General features: G+C 42.6%; 1 protein-coding gene across 1 annotated transcript; it reads right to left on the bottom strand.

Annotated features, from left to right (window-relative positions):
* Nucleotides 1–2,330: 2,330 nt before the first annotated feature.
* On the bottom strand, nt 2,331–12,759 carry TMEM14A (transmembrane protein 14A). Its single transcript, XM_054063867.1, has 5 exons — nt 12,690–12,759; nt 10,372–10,457; nt 8,469–8,570; nt 4,560–4,647; nt 2,331–2,884 (listed from the first exon to the last, which is right to left on the bottom strand). Exons 2-5 carry the CDS (start codon nt 10,445–10,447, stop codon nt 2,845–2,847), a joined length of 306 nt encoding a protein of 101 aa, XP_053919842.1. The 5' UTR covers nt 10,448–10,457; nt 12,690–12,759; the 3' UTR covers nt 2,331–2,844.
* Between the last annotated feature and the right edge of the window lie 5,982 nt (nt 12,760–18,741).

Here is an 18,741-nt window from a genome sequence, read left to right as displayed (position 1 = left end):
CAGTACTCCCATTTCATTGAGCTATACTTCTGTTCCAAACAAGGAGGCCAAACAAGTGGTGTCCCCAGGACTCAGTGCTGGGTCCAGTTCCGTTCAATATCTTTATCGATGATTTGGATGAAGGGATTGAGTGTACCCTTAGTAAGTTTGTGAATGACACAAAGCTGAGCAGAAGTGTTGATCTCCTTGAGAGTAGGGAGGCTCTGCAGAGGGATCTGAACAGGCTGGGATCCATGGGCTTAGACCAATGGGATGAAATTTAACAAGGCCAAGTGTCAAGTCCTGCACCTGGACATAGCAACGCCATGCAGTGCTACAGGCTTGGGGAAGAGTGGCTGGAAAACTGCCTGGCAGGGAAGGACCTGGGAGTGTTGGTTGACAGCAGCTGAACATGAGCCAGCAGCAGCCCAGGTAGCCAAGAAGGCCAATAGCATCTTGGCTTGTATCAGAAACAGTGCAGCCAGCAGGACCAGGGAAGTGATTGTCCCCTTGTACTTTGCACTGGTGAGGCCACACATCGAATCCTGCGTTCAGTTTTGGGCCTCCCATTAGAAGAAAGACATTGAGGTGCTGGAGTGTGTCCAGAGAAGGGCAACAGAGCTACTGAAGGGGCTGAAGAGCAAGTCTTATGACGAGCGGCTGAGGGAACTGGGATTGTTTAGCCTTGGGAAGAGGAGGCTGAGGGGAGACCTTATTGCTGTCTACAACTGCCTGAAAGGAGGTTGTAGAGAGGTGGGTGTTGGTCTCTTCTCCCAAGTGATAGGATGAGAGGGAATGGCCTCAAGCTGCACCAGGGAAGGTTCATATTGGACATTTGGAAAAATGTCTTCACTGAAAGGGTTCTCGGGCACTGGCAGAGGCTGCCCAGGGAGGTGGTGGAGTCTCCATCTCTGGAGATATTTAAAACACAGATAGATTAAGTACTTAGGGATATGACTTAGTAGTGTACAGGTATGGTTGGACTAGATGATCTCAAAGGTCTTTTCCAATCAAGTGATTCTATGATTCTATGGTTCTATAAGTTCTATGATTGCTGAGCCAACACAGAGACTGGCACAGGACACAATCTTTGCATTCTGTGAGTCTGTGTCAGTCCTATAGGGATAAGTTGGATTTGCTGAGAATGCAACTTGTTCAGGTTGCTCAGGAATTTCAGCAAAAGCTTCTGGATTACACCTGGGCTTGGAGGTTCCCTTCCCCCATGGGATAATTCAGAGAAGGTTCAACTCTAGACATGCTCAGAAGTATAAAATCTTCACTGCATTTAGGATCTGGGGTAGCAGCAGCTGTAGGATGGCTTGTGCATTTCAGCACTAGGTTGCCTGAAGTTTTAATTGGAGCTTAATCTAAGACAGGATTCACCTTGTCTGCACTGCAAATGCCCAGATTGGCATTGGTCACCGAAACCTGCTATGGTACATGAAAGTTCAATTCCTCTGATGTACCTTGAAGTTCTACTTCAGGATGAAACGAACCACATACTTTGTGTCCAGCTGTCATCTCCATCTGATGATAACGTAACATAACACACTAGCTCAATTACCTGTAAATAAGTTTGGCAACACCTGGAGGTGACCGATACCAACATTTGCTGGCAAAAGATTGCAGAGCTGGAGGCTGTGGTTTGGGGTTGGTGGGGGGTTGTTTTGCCCTCCTTGCTTGTTTTTTTTTTTGTCAATTATGCTTTAGACATCTGAGTTGCTCACACCACCTCTTCACCACATAAGTCCCTGCCAAGAATAATAAGCTTGGTGTTCTGCTGATGGATTTGCACAGCACTGAGATCTAAGATATGATAGCCTTTATAAGCAAGCTCTGCATGAGAATAATGAAGGAAAATTTCACTTTGCTTTCAATAGTGCACTCACCCCTATTCAATTTCCTGATGATGTGGCTGCATTTTCCTGTGCACCAGAAGATGCCACGCTTTGAGACACAGGGAATATATCTATATCTATATCTATATCTATATCTATATCTATATCTATATCTATATCTATATCTATATCTATATCTATATCTATATCTATATCTATATCTATATCTATATCTATATATCTAACCAAAGCAACCTCAACCCCTGAACAGGCTCTGAGGAGGACTTCAGCAGGGAAACTTGTGTAAGACCACAACGGTAAACCTGTTGAGACTGAGAATTTAGAACCTATTTGTGGAAGATGGTGAACCTTCCTCAGCTGTGGTTCATGTCAGTGGGAATTTACAGCATGGCACCTGTTTCGAACCTGTAGTGAGTACAAAGCAGATCCCTAGACTCTTCCATTGACAAAATGGCTCACCAGTCTCCATAAAAAAACGAGAGAAGCTTTCAACATTTTCCATTTTATTTGAATACTGATAACAGTTTTTACATTTAGAACAGTAGAACAAGACACGTGTGTCTGAAAGAAAGGTAGGTTTTCTAGTCCAATGCAGTACAGGCCCGTACCTTCATTAATTAGTACCTGACAGCATTATCAGCATTAACATATATTTATATATATTCTTGTCTCAGAGATACAGTGCAAGACTAACTCAATTTCTTGGGGTGCTCAGCACCCCTGAGAGAGATCAGACTTACAAAGAAAGATCCCTCAAATTAGCAGACTGCTTAAACTGAAGTAGATCAAACTATCGTCTCAACAAAACATTTGTTATAGTTTTTTTACAAAAGACTGAAAAATATCAGCAAATGTCAATAACCAAATTACAGGTACAGATCTTCTACAGAAAAGATAAATGCAATGTAAGACTTGTGTTCAAACTTGTCTTTCAAGTACGGAGAGCTTGCCTGTTTGTTCAGTGGGCAGGGCAGTCATACTTTGGTTCCTCAGCTGCTGAAATCTTCTACAGTAGCATAAAAACAAGCCTCAAAATCATCAAAAGGCTGCAAAAAAAACCCAGAACAAGGAACGTAAATATTGCTGTGCCTGAACAAACCCAGTAAAAGTCATCATTACCTAAGAGCACTTTCACAAATACCTGACCCTACAGCCTCCAGTAGGAAAACTTTCAAAGTGTCTAAATCTACAGCCTAGTGTCTGCCGAAAAACGCGCAGGCCACTTAGGTCTGAAAAGTGATCCGCAATGGAAAACAACATTTTCCTGTTTAAGTCCTTATACTTAAATTTTGCATCTTGACAATCTGCATCCCATTTTCTCCTCCCTATATAGAATTGCATTAAAACAGCTATTGGTGTTATGTTAAATATGGTAAAAACAAAGCAGCAATTATTATCCCTTCAGAAGACGGAGATTCTGACTTACAGTTGAAAAATTTTTTGAGTAACAGACTTACTGGTAAAATAAAGTTTTGACTTACTCCATGATTTAATTTCAAAATAATAAGTACAGAAAATAATGTTTACCAGAGTGCCAAAATAAACAGCAGCAATAAAGCAGTCAGAATGATTAGAAACATCATAATTTGCAGTAATACTGACTGAAGTTCTTAGGTCAGGTCAAAAATGTCCTAGTTTTCAAAGGTGCTGATATTACAGCAGCATTGAATGCAGCACTTCTAAACCAAAATGTTAATCTTTTTAAAGATGACTGTGTTATCTAAAATTAGATGACTAATCTAATTTTATGTGCACGTGTGAAAAACTGAGGCCTACCTCAGGTTCTTTCAAGAGCCTTATCAATACGCATTAATATTTAATTGTATTTATCTCCTTTCTTTGTTGAAAAATGTCAATCTATATAAGATTTATCTGCCTAGCAAGATGAAAAAGCTGTTCACTGTAAACAGGACTATGACCTCCATACTAGTTGCACTTAAATTGCACAGTTGCTGGATCACAGAAATAAAGGATGGTTTGGGTTGGAAAGGACCTTGAAGCCCATCCAGTTCCACCCTGTCATGTCCTGTGCAGGGACACCTCCCACTGGACTGCCCAAGGCCCCATCCGACCTGGCCTTGAACACCTCCAGGGATGGAGCAGCCACAACTTCCCTGGGTAGCCTGTGCCAGTGTCTCACCACCCTAATCGAAGAATTTCTTCCTAATGTCTAACCTAAATCTTTCCCCTTCCAATGTAGAGCCATTCCCTTTCATCCTATCACTCCATGCCCTCGTAAAATGTCCCTCCCCAGCTTTCTTGTACTCTCCCTTCAGGTACTGGAAGGCCGCTATAAGGCCTCCCCAGAGCCTCCCCTTGTCATCAGTGGATGGTAGTAACTTCCACTGCTACTGCTTTGAATCTGATGTCAAATGCAAACTAGTTGAAAATTAGTGAAATCTTTACCTTAAGATCACAGAATCATAGAACGCTTTGGGTTGTAAGAAGTCTTTAAGGGTCATCTAGTCCAACCCCACATGCAGTGAGCAGGGACATCTTCAATCAGAACACATTGCTAAGAGTTCCATCCAACCTGACTCGTTTCCAGGAATGGGGTATTGACCACCTCTCTGGGTAACCTGTTCCAGCGTTTCACCACCCTCACTGTAAAAAATTTCTTCCTTGTATCTACCATCTTTTAGTTTAAAAACATCAGCACTTGTCTTATCACAACAGGCCCTGCTAAAAAATGTGTCCCAAATATCCTCAATATGTGTTTACCTCAGGCATGCTACTAGTCCGGCTGGCATTAATTTCTTGGACCTCTTGAACCTCATTCCCATTATAATGGTCAAAAGAAAAGCTGAAACTGTAAAAGACAATTCAATATATTTATGTTCTCACTTCTCCCAGTGGACCATTCAGGAACATGGAGAGTTATCAAAGGTCATTGCTATGTTTTGCTATGAACTGCAATTTAATAAAACATCAGATCAGAGACAAGGTCTATAAAAACATTCGTGCTTTTCCAAAATACACTGCCATGATTTCTTCCAGCTACAAGTTAAGTTTCCAGGTACAGGAGAATATTGAATCTTGTTCCACAGATACTAAGTTTGTCAGAGTGAATTCTACTTCCCCGTATCTACTTTCATGGGAATACAAATAAAGTAGGAAGATTCTTCATCATAACGGTGATGTGTTTGCTGAATTACAGGAAAAGCGCCTCATAAATCCCACCACAGTTGACCACGGCAGCTGTTTTCTAACTATTCAAGAAGCCAGAGCATCCAACTTTACATGTTTTCTTTTTAGAATGCTAGCTTTTTATTTGCTGAGCCTTAAAAACTAGATTGGAACGATTGCCACTAGTTTTCGCTACAGAACATGGTTATCAACATCTCCTTCACTGTGACCACAAGCTTTGTTTTACTACGAGGGAACTATCCTTGTCTGCGACAAGAGGTGGGAAGCTCAATTGCAGTGCAAGAAGCAGAGAACAAACATCATGAAAGAAACTGCATCTTTTTCCTGGAGCAGTTTTACCTAAAAATGCAGGCAGCACTGACCTGATCAGGCATGGAAATTTCATAATGAATTATAGCTGCAGAGCACTACAGAAATGAGAAGATTACCGAGTGTACAAAAAAACCTCTGCAAAAATAGCTGGCTTTGTTGAAGTCCTGTCACCTAAAATGTTTCCTAGAAGCAGGAAGACAGGCAGAACTTCTTCTGGACAGCTGGACTTTATCATTCTTGCAGTCAAAGTAATGGCAGTTACACAAATCTCTTCCCTTTTTTATGAAGCAGTTAAACCACCTGGCTAATTCTCTTCAAACTCCTCTGTCTACTCCTGTGGACGGTCTTGTGCTCAGAGGTATCAAGAATTAGCTTGAAACTCACTCTAGCATTACAAAACAAGCTCTGACAGTTACAAGCACCTTACAAAACTCTACCAGCTACGCATGTGCACTCATTAAAGACACCCTGCAAAAAACGTATTATGCTCCATTATCCATTACTCTTATTTTCTGGTCCCATAGCCTTGATCCTCTCAGGAATGTCTGAACAGTGGAGTATTCCACAGTATGCGTCTTGCCAGAACCCTGAGTATATTTATGATTAATTACAAGCTACAAAGCATGTTCACTCTGCAGTGTTCTTTTCTCCAGTTAATAATATCCGGCTTTTCACATGTGCCAGGGAGTTTTTAAGACACTCAGCTTTTTTATCTGATTTTCAAGAATGCTAGATATTCACTATTTCACCTTAAATCAATCAAGGAAATCCAATAGATCAAGACAAATTCAATTCAGTAAACCAGATTCAGACGAGAAATTTAATAAATCAAGTGCATCAACTCGCACTCTGGATAGCCCTAACTGTTGCATACTGAAGTCTGATGCATAAAATTGCATTAAAGTATTCAGAACGTGCAGAGTTAATTTCAGGGGGACTGGGAAAATGCCCAAAAGAAAAATTTATAAAACAACTAAGGAAATTTGCCTGCCCTATCTGTATGCTACATATTTTTTGTATGTAGGACAAGTTACAAGAGCCCTACTATCAAGGTCGTGTACTAAAATAATAGCTACATTATTGTAGAAGATTCTTGCACACGTGACAATTGCATATAATTATGACTTTGGAGGAGGATATGTATATTTTTTTAATGAATCTTAATCTTTTAAAAGATTGGCACTTGCTTCATGTTACACTGCAATTTACTAGGGTCTAAGTTCAGATAGGTCACTTTATTTCCTCCTTTCATTTGTGCTCTAATTGCTCTTGGCACGTTGGGAGCTTCGGCATGAGTGAAACTAGTCTGATTTTCTACAAAAGCAACACACATTTATTACAGACAGCTCTTATTATTCTGGAAGTAGCAGCTACAGCAGCCATCAAAGATTTTTAAGGTGTGGGCCTGTAGATGTTTCTGAGTGTGTCTAACTCTCCCCTCCTCTGGTCTTCCTATTGAGTTTTTTATTATTTGAGATGTGTACGTATAGAGAAGCCAGAAGACACCCTCTTCCAGACTGAGATACATCAGCCTGGAAGAGATTACAAACAAGCCTGAACGGTTGGCCCAGGCAGAGGATATTGCATGACTACTTTCTAACTCACCTCAGGCAAAAAATACCGTGGTTAGTTCAGACCACCTTCTTTGTTTCATTGAGCACAGGTGGATATTGAAGAGGCCACCCACTCATAGCTGTTACATCCATGTTTAGGATTTAAGCAATCAGAACATCACTTTGTAAACATTCTGAAATAAGACTGCTCTTTTTACCCTATCTGTTTACTCTTTTTACTTTTTACTCTACCTATTCAGAACTTTCTAAAGTAGGTGTAGTGAACCATACCTCGTTTGTATTGCGTTAATTTCTACTAAATTAGTAATATATATTTCTCCATTTGAGAGAAAGCCCTCACATGCCTACAGCTACATGAAAACACCTACAATATTTTAGTACAGCTGATGTCAACAAGCAGATTAGTGGAAATTTTGTTAGTCCTTTCAAACCAGTGAATTAGGAAGCAGACAACATTTACTAAGTTGTAATTAGTCTTTTCTTCCACAAATTCTGTATCCAAATTAGTGATTTAATTGATCTATAAAGTACAATACCATATGCTATTTAAAAGCACCTCATGCTGAATGATTACAAACTTACACGTACTTAAGGCTGTGTCTTTATTCCAAAAGAGGGTTTTTTTACCAGTGGGGTTAACTTAATCTAAGCAAGGTCATTGTAGCAAAGCTGGAATATCCAATTTTAGGCCATCTAGGAGGAGACCAGGTATCCTCCTAGATATGTATGCCATACCAATAGGTATACCATTACCACTTTAACTAAAAAACCCAGCTGGTGCAAACACACTTTGCTAACAATGCTATTCCACATTTTTTTGAAATTAAAGTTTTTACAGCTGTGGCTGGTGTAAAGCACAAAGCCAGCATGAACACCGTACCATGGATTCTAACTAAGCTGAGAAAAAGCGTGTCCTCACACAATCTGGATTTAATGTATTTTAAATGCATTTCTGCATGTGAACCCACAATGTAAGCCACCTTTGCTAAAACGACGAGTGAGACAAGCTCCCAACAGCTCCTACAGCAAATGAGTTGACAACATCCCACTTAGGGACTGTAGTTCCTTACCTCAATGAGGGTTTCATGGCAAACTAGCTAACATGACAGTTATTGCATAGTTCCTATTCTGTGTTTCCCAGCAGCAAAGAAAAAGCACAAACTATTTGTTTCACTGGGAGCTAAGGATACATGCCATTATGCAAGACTGGATCCCACACCTGCTTTACTTCTCAAATTACATCCTAATCTGTGGCTCTAATGATTTTATTCCAACAGTCTCCCATGTTTCTCAGCTGGATTTCACAATATTTGCAGTGTTAGGTAACCATTTAATAACAGGAGACACTGCCAGATGAGTAACACACACCTGCTGGCTTTGCATGAACAATCTGCCTTATCTTGCCAATGGTTCTGCATTTAATATCTTGAATTTTGCAAGCTAAGTTGAACTGTCTAATAGTATTTACAAAATATTTAAACCAAAGCAATGCACACACTTTAATATAAGAGAGACTTTTAAATGCAATTCTGGAAAGTGCTTGGTTTTGTTGTTGGTTTTGGGGGATTTTTTCTGTTTATTATACTAAAACACTTACATAATGATATCTTCACATTTCTTGGATCACGTGTTACGCAGTAAGCTCCATAACCAGCCACAGAACCAAAGGTGAGACCAGCAGCTAAAGAGATTTTACTACCTGCAAGAAATCACCCAAGTGTTATTTCTCAATACAATGCTTTTCAGCTTGATCTTTACACAATAGTTCTCCCTCTACACAGTATCATCCAAATATTTTAGAAATATAACCAATTTTTCCACAGCGCAGCTAGCCCACGCTCTGTGAATAGAGAGGTAACATTTCTGTAACTGGGCTGCTCTCTTGCATGGCATTAGGGTCACAGCTGACTACATTCGAGGGAAGTGATAAAGATCTAATAATACTCGCAATTTGGGAAAAATGATTTTTGAAACACAGACCTAAAGTATTTTCACTCCCATGCATACCTTTAGAAACAATTTTGTAATTTCTCTGGATTATCTGCTGATTTTAACTGTATCTTACAGCACTTGGGAGTCTTCAAAATGGTATTATAGAAATGTATCAATATCTATAAACAGTAAATTGGACAACACAATTGTAGACATAAGCCTTTCAGTCCAACATCAGTCCTGGAGAAAGAAATGGTATCATTAACATCATATTAATAAAGAATTTTAAAATGGTTACACCAACCTTGGGCTTTGGGCAGCCTGATCTAGTGGGACGTCCCTTCCCATGGCAGGGGGGTTGGAACTAGATGACCTTTAAGGTCCCTTCCAACTCAAACTATTCTATGATTCTAATTAGATGACAATGAAGATGAAAATATGGATTTTAAAAGTAACTTATTATCTCCTTTCAGCACTATTACAAAACTGGTTCATAAAGCCCAGTGATTCAGTAATATACCTAGGTTTCTGAATAGGCATTTATACACATATACCATACAAATATATGCTATATTTGGCCATATAATAAAAGCATAGAATCACTGCAGCAGGCATTATTTGGATTAAGCTGATCCCAAAATATTTATAATGAAGAATCCCGATCCCCAGATGTTATTTAGCTCACAATCCTGTTATACTGAATATTTTTAATCAAGAATTTGCAAGAAAACAGAACTTAACAACGAAAAAAAAATAATAATCGAGAGTTGCCACAAAGACTGACCAGCAAAAAGAGCAAACGAGTGGGACAGTCAGTGAGTGCAGCTCTGTGCAAACAAAAAATATACAGCAAGTGATTTCAGAAAGTTAGATGTATAGCCATGCGTCCAAGAGTAAAGCACGTGTAAGCCATGCAGGGTAAGTCATTATCCTGAATCACAAAAAGCCCGATGGATAACGGCTGTCCACCCTCTGTACCACTGCGACCTCTGCTGGGATGCTGCGGTAGCTGGAAAGGACTCCGAAACGAGTGAAATAGGGAAAATGAGCTCTCTTGAACACAATAGCCTAAAACCTGTGTGATTATCTTAGACTGAAAATGCACAATTCTCACAGTATGAGATAATTAAGCACCTGATCAAAACATGCAAGAAAAGGCTTTTCTTTCCAGCGTGCATCTGGAATTCTCAGAATTAAGCCAGGATTCCTCCACAGAAACTAAGCTTTAATCAAAGATCATCCACTGTGCTCAACACAGGAACGATTAAAGGAAACCAGAGGCCCCAAATACACTGAAGTCAAATATAACATGACAGACCCTTTCTGCCCTGAAAACAAACTCGTCAGTTAGATTAACAGAAAGAAGTTACCACTTTAAATGCTTAAGTTGACCCAATCAAATCCTTTGAGACTCAGCTCACTTATAGCCGTGTAGGATGCATTTAAGGTGCAGTTGTGTTCATTATAGCAAAGTTTTCATGTCTTGCATCAATTCTTTTTTGATAAAGCTCAGCAGAGAGAGGAAACCCAAATGCTTCACTTCCAAATCCTGCTGTTCCAGCGTTTACCTTTACGAGTGTATCCTACAACACCTCCAACAGCCAGCATTGCAGCATACGCAAAACCAACCCAGTCAATAGCCATGGTTCCAGATCTGGAGAAGAAAACACATTGCAATTGAAGACAAACAAGTCCCCTCCTCCTGGTAAAAAATAATCACTGCTTAGTGTTCTAGATACCACTACACTCTCTTAAGATGTGTTTGACTACTGTGTCAAAACATTCAAAAGGTGAAGGCATGTCTATTCACTATTATACCACGTTTTCACTAACTGCTGCCCTTCTTTACATGCCAGTATCTAGGTATAACATATTTCCATTATGGAAAACAGGCATTTTTTGGATGTGTGGGGCATGGAAAACAGCAGAAAATATATGCATGCAAGCAAAAAGCTTGACACCACCCAAAGCATCAGTTTTGCTGCACTCGTCCCATATGGCTGATCTGGACGTACATTACTGGTACACACAGCTCTTCTGAGCACACAGCTTAATGCCCTTTCAAGCAGGCTGCACCTGGTGTACTTTAGGTGGAACGCCATATACCCTGCAGCGCTAGCCAAAAATAGGAATTTTCAGAGTCTACTCGACGTTTCCAGACAGAAGCCTAGGCTGTCTTCAGGAAGCTTTTCAGCTTAATCCTTCAGCTTAATCCTATCTCTGTTTATGCCTCTCTTGTTTCACCTTTTGATTTTGACGCATTCTCCAAAGTTAGGCTTCTATCCCCTCAAAAGCATCTAAGTTACTGTTGGAATTCCAAGCCCTACTTAGAATCATAAATTGTTTTGAGTTGGATCAGTCATCTAGTCCAACACCCCTGGAGCAACAGGGATATCTTTAACCAGACCAGGCTTTTCAGAGCCCTATCCAACCTGACCTTAAACATTTCCAGGGACAGGGCCTCCACCACCTCCCTGGCAACCCATTTCAGTCTTTCACCACCCTAATTGTAAAAGATGTCTTCCTTATATCCAGTTTAAAGCTACCCTTTCTTATTTTAAAAAGTATACCCTTCCCTGACTATGCTTTGTAAAGGCACGAGTAGCTGTGGTCTGCAGCCCAACAGCCTCAGCAGCGCTCGCGTCCCTCCATTCCAGACTAAGTGTACACTTCATTAAGTGCATTCTTCATTAAATGCATCCTTCTCTTCACCTCAGTGGGTGTGTCCTTGGTCACAGTGTTAAAGGGGTGGTAGGAGAAAGCACACACTCATCACTTTGTCACAGTCCCCTAAAACATCCTCTTCTGTTAAGTGAAGAGATATGGATTTGATGGGTGGGCTGCTCAGTGAATAAGGAATTGTCTGGATGTTTGCACTCAGAGAGCAGTTGTCAATGGCTTGACGTGTAGATTGAGATCTGTGACAAGTGGTGTCCCTCAGGGGTCCATACTGGGACCAGTGCTGTTATGTATCTTCATCACTGATGTAGACAGTAAGATCGAGTGCACTCTCAGCAAGTTTGCAGATGACAGCAAGCTGGGTGGTGCAGTTGCCACACCAGAAGCACGGGATGTCATCCAGAGGGACCTGGACAGGCTGGAGAAGTGGGGCTGTGTAACCCTCATGAGGTTCAACAAGGCCAAGTACAAGGCCCTACACCTGGATTGGAGCAATCCCCGATTTCAGTACAGGATGTGGGATGATGTGATTGAGAGCAGCCCTGCAGAGAAGGACTTGGGGGTGCTGCTCGATGAGAAGCTCGACATGAGCCGGCAATGTGCGCTCAGTGCCCAGAAGGCCAAACATGTCCTGGGCTGCATCCAAAGCAGCGTGACCAGCAGGGTGAGGGATGGGATTCTGCCCCTCTGTTCCTCTCTTGTGAGACCTCATCTGGAGTATTGTGTCCAGTTCTGGAATCTTCAACATAATAAGGATATGGAGCTGTTGGAAGAGGTCCAGAGGAGGCTACAAGGATGATCCGAGGGCTGGAGCACCTCTGCTATGAGGAGAGGCTGAGAGAGTTGGGGTTGTTCAGCCTGGAGAAGAGAAGGCTCAGAGTAGACCTTTCTTATAGGGGCTATAAGAAAGCTGGAGCGGGGGGAGGGGTGGGGAACCGTTTACAAAGGCCTGGAGTGATAGGACGAGAGGGAATGGCTTTAAATTGGAAAGGGGAAAGATTTAGACGAAACATTAGAAAGAAATTCTTCACTATGAGAGTGGTGAGACACTGGCCCAGGCTGCCCAGGGAAGCTATGGCTGCCCCATCCCTGGACGTTTTCAAGGCCAGGTTGGATGGAGCTTTGGGCAGCCTGGTCTGATGGCAGGTGTCCCTGTGTCCCCCACCCCCAGCCCCTCCTGCTCCCCCTCTCCCCCTCCCCCCCGTACCTGCTCCCGCCGCCCCTGCGCCCTCCGACCCGGCGGCCCCGCCTGTGCCGGGGCGGAGCCAGCGAGGCTGGGCGGGGCGGAGGGGGGGGCGCGGCCCAGGGCTGTCGCTGCGGGGTTAGAGCCGGCGCTGTGGGCGGGGCAGCGGCTGCATCCATCCTGTGCAGCTCAGGGCTGGCACAGTACAGGTGTCCCACTCACATCCACATAGATTCATGTTCCCAGAAATCTTATGCATATTCCTTTACTTCCCAAGGACTCATTTTAATGTTATACATTAGCAATATTCAAGCCTAACAATATTCCTGAAGCGTTTGGCCAGTTCTCTCAGACACACGGGGTAGATGTTGGGGTTCTCCTGTGCAGGGACAGGAGTTGTGCTCGATGAACCCAACACTTCAGTACCTGAAGGGCCTACAGGAAAGCTGGGGTGTTCTGTCTGAGAATTTCCACATGGTTTTGATAGACAAGTCCTGGTGAACCTTGTTAGAGCAGCCAGGAAGTAACTGCATGAAGGTATCAGAGCTGTTGAAACAGGTCCAGAGGACGCTACAAAGATGATGCGAGAGGTGGAGCACCTTCCCTATGAGGACAGGCTGAGAGAGTTGGGGTTATTCATCCTGAAGAAGAGAAGGCTCTGAGGAGACCTTATAGCGACCCTCCGGTACCTGAAGGGGCTACTGGAAAGCTGAGGAGGGGCTGCTTCCAAAGGCTTGTGGGGATAGGATCAGGAGGAATGGATATGAACTGGAGAGGGGCAGATTTAGACTGGACATTAGGAAGAATTTCTTCACCATGAGAGTGGTGAGACACTGGCACGGGTTGCCAAGAGAAGCTGTGGCTGCCCCATCCCTGGAGGTGTTCAAGGCCAGGTTGGATGGGCCTTGGGCAGCCTCATCCAGTGGGATGTCCCTGCTCATGGCAGGGGGGTTGGAACTGGATGGTCTTTAAGGTCCCTCCCAACCCAAACTATACTATGATACTCTAATAATACAAACTGTTCTATGAATCTGTTCCCTGCCTATCACAAAGGAGTTGCAACTGGATGATCTGTAAGGTCCCTTCCAATCCAAACTATTCTGTGATTCTATGATTCTACCCCTGTGAGTCCCTCCCAGCTCAGGGCAATCTGTGATCCTGTGTTATTATAAACTTTGTAACAGCCAAAACTTGCTAATTTGGAGTTTTTGGAGCCAGATCTGCCTGACCTTCCATTTGAGATGGGGAAAGGCTGCAGACAGAGGTGTTTATAGGGAAAGACCTTAAACAGAGGAGGTTATAGAAGAAGACACATCCGTTGAGCACAGATCACACTGAATACATGACATCATCATCTCCAAAGAATGAACTGCATCTGGAAAAAAGTTTGAAAAATCTGAAAAAAGTGTTTGAAAGAAAAACCATACTATAAGAGGGACATTCTGTCTAGCTTTCAAAATAATACAATTCTTTGGATGAAACTGAACTCTTATTTTAGCTTAAATAATAAATATCCTACTTTTTGTAACAGTAACTGTTTGTATCGGGTGATGGGGAGATCCAGGTCCAGATCACCATAGGGGCAGCAGGGCTTTACACTGTGTCTGTTGGGGCCCCTCAGCATCAGCACTCAGCTCTGGTGTTGGTGTCTCGTGAGGCTCCTGGTCCTGCCTTTGGGTGGTTCATCTGCCCACATTCCATGGCAGCAGAATGAGACGTGGCTTTATCTTAACATGGAATCATAGAATGTCCTGAGTTGGAAGGGATCCACAAAGATCATCGAGTCCAACTCGATCATCAGTCCAACTGGTCTTTACTGCTGTTTACACTAAGCAAGAATAAATGTGTCTGTAGTGGTATGAACTGTTAGTTGGGATCTCACTGAGATGGATGAGTATTAGGATTTCTTTATTTAAACCTTTAGGTAGTGTCTTAAAAGTGCTGAAAGACCTTTGCAGTTCATGAACTGTTCATGGCATCCCTGCCCATGACAGGGGGTTTGGAACTAGATGATCGTGAAGGGCCCTTCCAACCCAAAACATTGTACTGTGTGTGATAACTCCTGTCCCTGCATAAGACAGCCCCAACATTTACATTATGTGTCTGAGTGCATTGTCCAAATGCTTCTGGAGCATTGTCAGGCTCGGCACAATTACCGCTTCCCTGGGGAGCAGTTCCAGTGCTCCGCCACCCTCTGGGTGAAAAGCTTTTTCCTAATATTCAACCTAACCCTCCCCCCGGCACATCTTCCTGCCATTCCCTCGGGTCCTATCGTTGGTCACCAGAGAGGAGAGATCAGTGCCTGCTCCTCCTCCTCCTTCCCTTGTGAGGAATCAGCAAACTGCAATAGGTCTGCCCTCTATCTCCTCTGGCCTGAACAGACCAAGTGACTTTGGCCGCTCCTCATATGGCTTCCCCTCTAAACCCTTCACCAAGTTTGTGGCCTCCTCTGGACATTCTCCAGTACCTCGATAACTTTTTATACTGCAGCACCCAAAACTGCATACAGTGCTCAAGATGGGGCTACACCAGTGCGTAGTAGAGCAGGACAACGACCTCCCTTGACTGGCCAGCAATGCTGTGCTTGATGCCCCCCAGGACACTGTTGCCATCTTGGCTGCCAGGGCACGCTGTTGGCTCATGTTCAACTTGCCACCAACCAGAACCCCCAGACCCCTTTCCACAGGGCTGCTCTCCCCCCCGAGTCTGTATATCCAGGGTTGCCGTGTCCCAGATGCAGCCCCTTAAGCCTGAAAATGTCTGCCCCACCATGTTGGGGATGGAAGAATTCCTGAGGAGGCATGGTGTCTGCAGAGATGCTTGTCACCTGCAGAGATCTGGGCAGGGGTTGGGGTGAGAGTCTCCTGCCTGTCCCACCCTAGAGGCATCCCGTGACCCAGCAACAGGCGCTTGGTGCTGTGCCCAGCACCCCTCTGCCCACGGCCCATCACCTAGGGTGGTTTCTTCTCCTTCTCCCCTCTGCCCACTGCCTGTCACATGGGGCAGTTTATTCTCCTTCTCCTCTTTGTTTCCCCCTTTGTCTTTGACGCTTTGAGTGTTTCCTGCATGAAGTCAGGCAAGCAGACACGTAGACAAATAAACATGATGTTATTTGTTTCTCAAAGCAGGCCCAAACCTCAAGACTCATAGATACTACACGCATAGCCAATTTATGTATCTACTTGATGTGGTTGTTTTAGCACGTTAACTTGCATCTGCTAGCCCAGTTTGCTGGAGCTCATCCACTACAACCTATTTTTATCTCTATTTTGTTTCCCTCCTTAGTGTTTCTTCAGCTTTCTCTCAAGTGAGCTATTCTTGACTGGTGCGGAACGTGTCCTTCAGCAGCAGTTGAGGGATGCCTGCCTGTGACATTCCTCACGCTTCTATTGTTTCCATGAACAGACTGAGCATAAATATGGCCACAACAGGGAGAGACACACAATGTCATGTGATGGGACTTGGATACCTGCCTTCTTCAAGGGTCACTTGAAAATCGCTGCCAAAATCTTGTGCTTCCTTTAGATTTCTTTGCTTAAAGGTGTGGGAGTTTTCCGCCTCAAAGAGCTTGCTGGAAAGCAAATCAGTATTCTCATTAGTGTTAATGTATTTAATTTCCACTCCTAAAGTTCCATTTGTTTTTTTTTCTGTTGGCATTTAACTGCTGTGACACAAACCCGCTCCATATCAGCTGTGTCCAAGTCTGTCTGGTCGGTGGAAAACAGAACCACTCTCCTTATCTCACCGGTGTGTATGGGAAGGAAGACTGAAGGTGCAGCAACTTTTGAAAACAAACATAGGACACTTGAGGGCAGGAAAACTCCAAAATACAAACCAAAAGCAGATTTATAAGCTGAAATCCAGAAATCTTGGATTTCTTCATGCAGTATTCTGAGACTTGTGGCTCTCAAAAGCACAGTAAAATAAACAGTGGATTAAATGGAGCAAACCCATGGAATTCTATGAGTGGACTCCAAAGTGAAACAAATACGGTATCTTTTGGCACCTCTGGGATAATAACCAGTTGTGGTTAGTGATTCAATAATACTCCTCTCTAAAGAAGACTGGATAACCCTGAAGTCTGGGCTAAACTTGAATTCGCGTAATTATATGCTGCTTGTTATGTTCCCTTCAATTTTCAATTAAAAAAAGAATTTGGTATTTCTTTCCCTAAGCTGTTACTTAAACTATTGTCTGATGTGAAATGGTTGTTTTATTTTATAGCACAGGTAGTCTTTTATGGGAGGTTTTTAATGAGAGGACTTTTCATTAAATTGCCTCGCTGGCAGCATGATAAATCAAACCACTCAGTCCTAACAGTGAGGTATAGTAAAGATAGCAATAAAACTAACAGTAGTGTTGCTAAGCACTTTCTATTCTAGTTTTCAGTTGTTCATAACTGCCAGTTTCAGCTAAAATTTCCCCTGCTGGGTATCTGCTTCCAGCTGTTTTATTTTAGCTTGTTTTCGTTGTTTTGTTTAGTAGTATGATTTGTTTGCTTTGTTTTTGGAAAGTTCCATTTGCAACAATCTAGCCAACTACAAGGATGAATTTTAGGGGAGAATACACGGTTTTGTCCATTATAAACAACCATTTCCCTGGAACAGCCCCTAGCGTCTCTCTAGTCTGGAAAAACAGCTTTTGAATTTGGCATGTCAATTGCTTTAGTTTCAGGGTTATATTTTTCCATCTTCATGAAATATGACCTGAAGAGAAAAAGGGTTAAAAATGCTGAGTAAAAGCTACTTGAAAAGAAAGTTTCACCTGTGTTGATCATGTGTGACCTTTTTTAGGCCCATCTGCATTTACATCTGAATGTATGCGTGCTTTGTGGGAAGGGCTGAGCTTATGCCTTGCTTTGCTAGTGTTCTCTATATACCAAGAAGCCTTCAAGGGCCTTGGGCTGAAATATAATGCAACCAATTTCCCTCCCCTGAACATTTTTGCTTAGGCTGCCTGTTGTTGGAGAAGGTGTTGGCAGTATGAATCGCATAAAAGACCTGTTTCCCGCTGTAAGCTGTTGGCAGTTGTTATTCATACTCCTGTGTTAACACTGAAGAATACTCATGGCTGTAAGTCCCAAGTAAGATTTAATGCTGTTATCCCAGAACATAGTGTGGATTTATAAAAATGGAAGAGTGCCCTGGAATACCAGAGACAGAAGAAGAAGTCCTGGAGGGAAAAATGAGAAGATGAGCGTACTGAGATAGCTGGAGTTATGGAAGGTTCTTGTGCAAAAGATTGTTCTCTTCCTCAGGTGGGACTACGAAAAAGGAAGAAGATTAAAATATGTTTTTACAAATGCAGATTCCAAGGCTTCAAGTTCAATAATTTGTAATTAAATAAGGAAGATGTCAGTTGTCATGTTCTGGCACAAAGAGGTGACTGTTAGAAATTTTGTACGCTTTCATATATACACACACACACAAAAATGTACATAAACAATGAGAATGACATTTACCAAGCGGTGGTAAAGTAATAGAAGGTTGTTTTAAAAGGCTGAGGAGACTGATCAACAGCCATTATTGGTTGCTGTTATGAGTCATTACCCTTCAGTCCTGAGGTATTGCTTCCTGGAAAATTTAGTATAAAAGCTTAGATCCAGAATCCACTCTGGCAATTCAATCAAATGGTAAAAAGCAGAGATACTGTTCTTTATAATAACCATGATGTAATCTGGCAGAACATAGACATCGATAAACAGCCATGCAAACTAAGTCTTTTCCTATGAACCAAATGGATATGAGCATGGACTAAAGCCTGCAAATGAGAAAGAGATTTCAGAGGAGGTGGTGCTTGAGTTTCACAGCTTGCTGCTGCAAAGACAGTCTCTTCATTTCCAATTCTGCCTTCCAGTCCCTGATTTTGTGCAGTATTTGATGATTTTGTCCCAGTCCTCAATGACTGAGTCAACTCATTAGCCCAGCAGAGACATAACCAGGCAGAAAAATACATAGCTTTCTGTCAAATTAGTTCAGTTAGTCATTTGTTTCAGTTAGTTAATTTAGGAGGGTCCAACAAGCATCAGGGCACAAAGGTGGAGTTGGGACTGCATGATCAGCTGGAGGGCTTGGGG

The sequence above is a fragment of the Cuculus canorus genome, chromosome 3 (genome assembly GCF_017976375.1).
Source record: "Cuculus canorus isolate bCucCan1 chromosome 3, bCucCan1.pri, whole genome shotgun sequence".
In the NCBI taxonomy this organism is placed as follows: Eukaryota; Metazoa; Chordata; class Aves; order Cuculiformes; family Cuculidae; genus Cuculus; species Cuculus canorus.
This window is presented reverse-complemented; position numbering and strand designations above follow the sequence as displayed.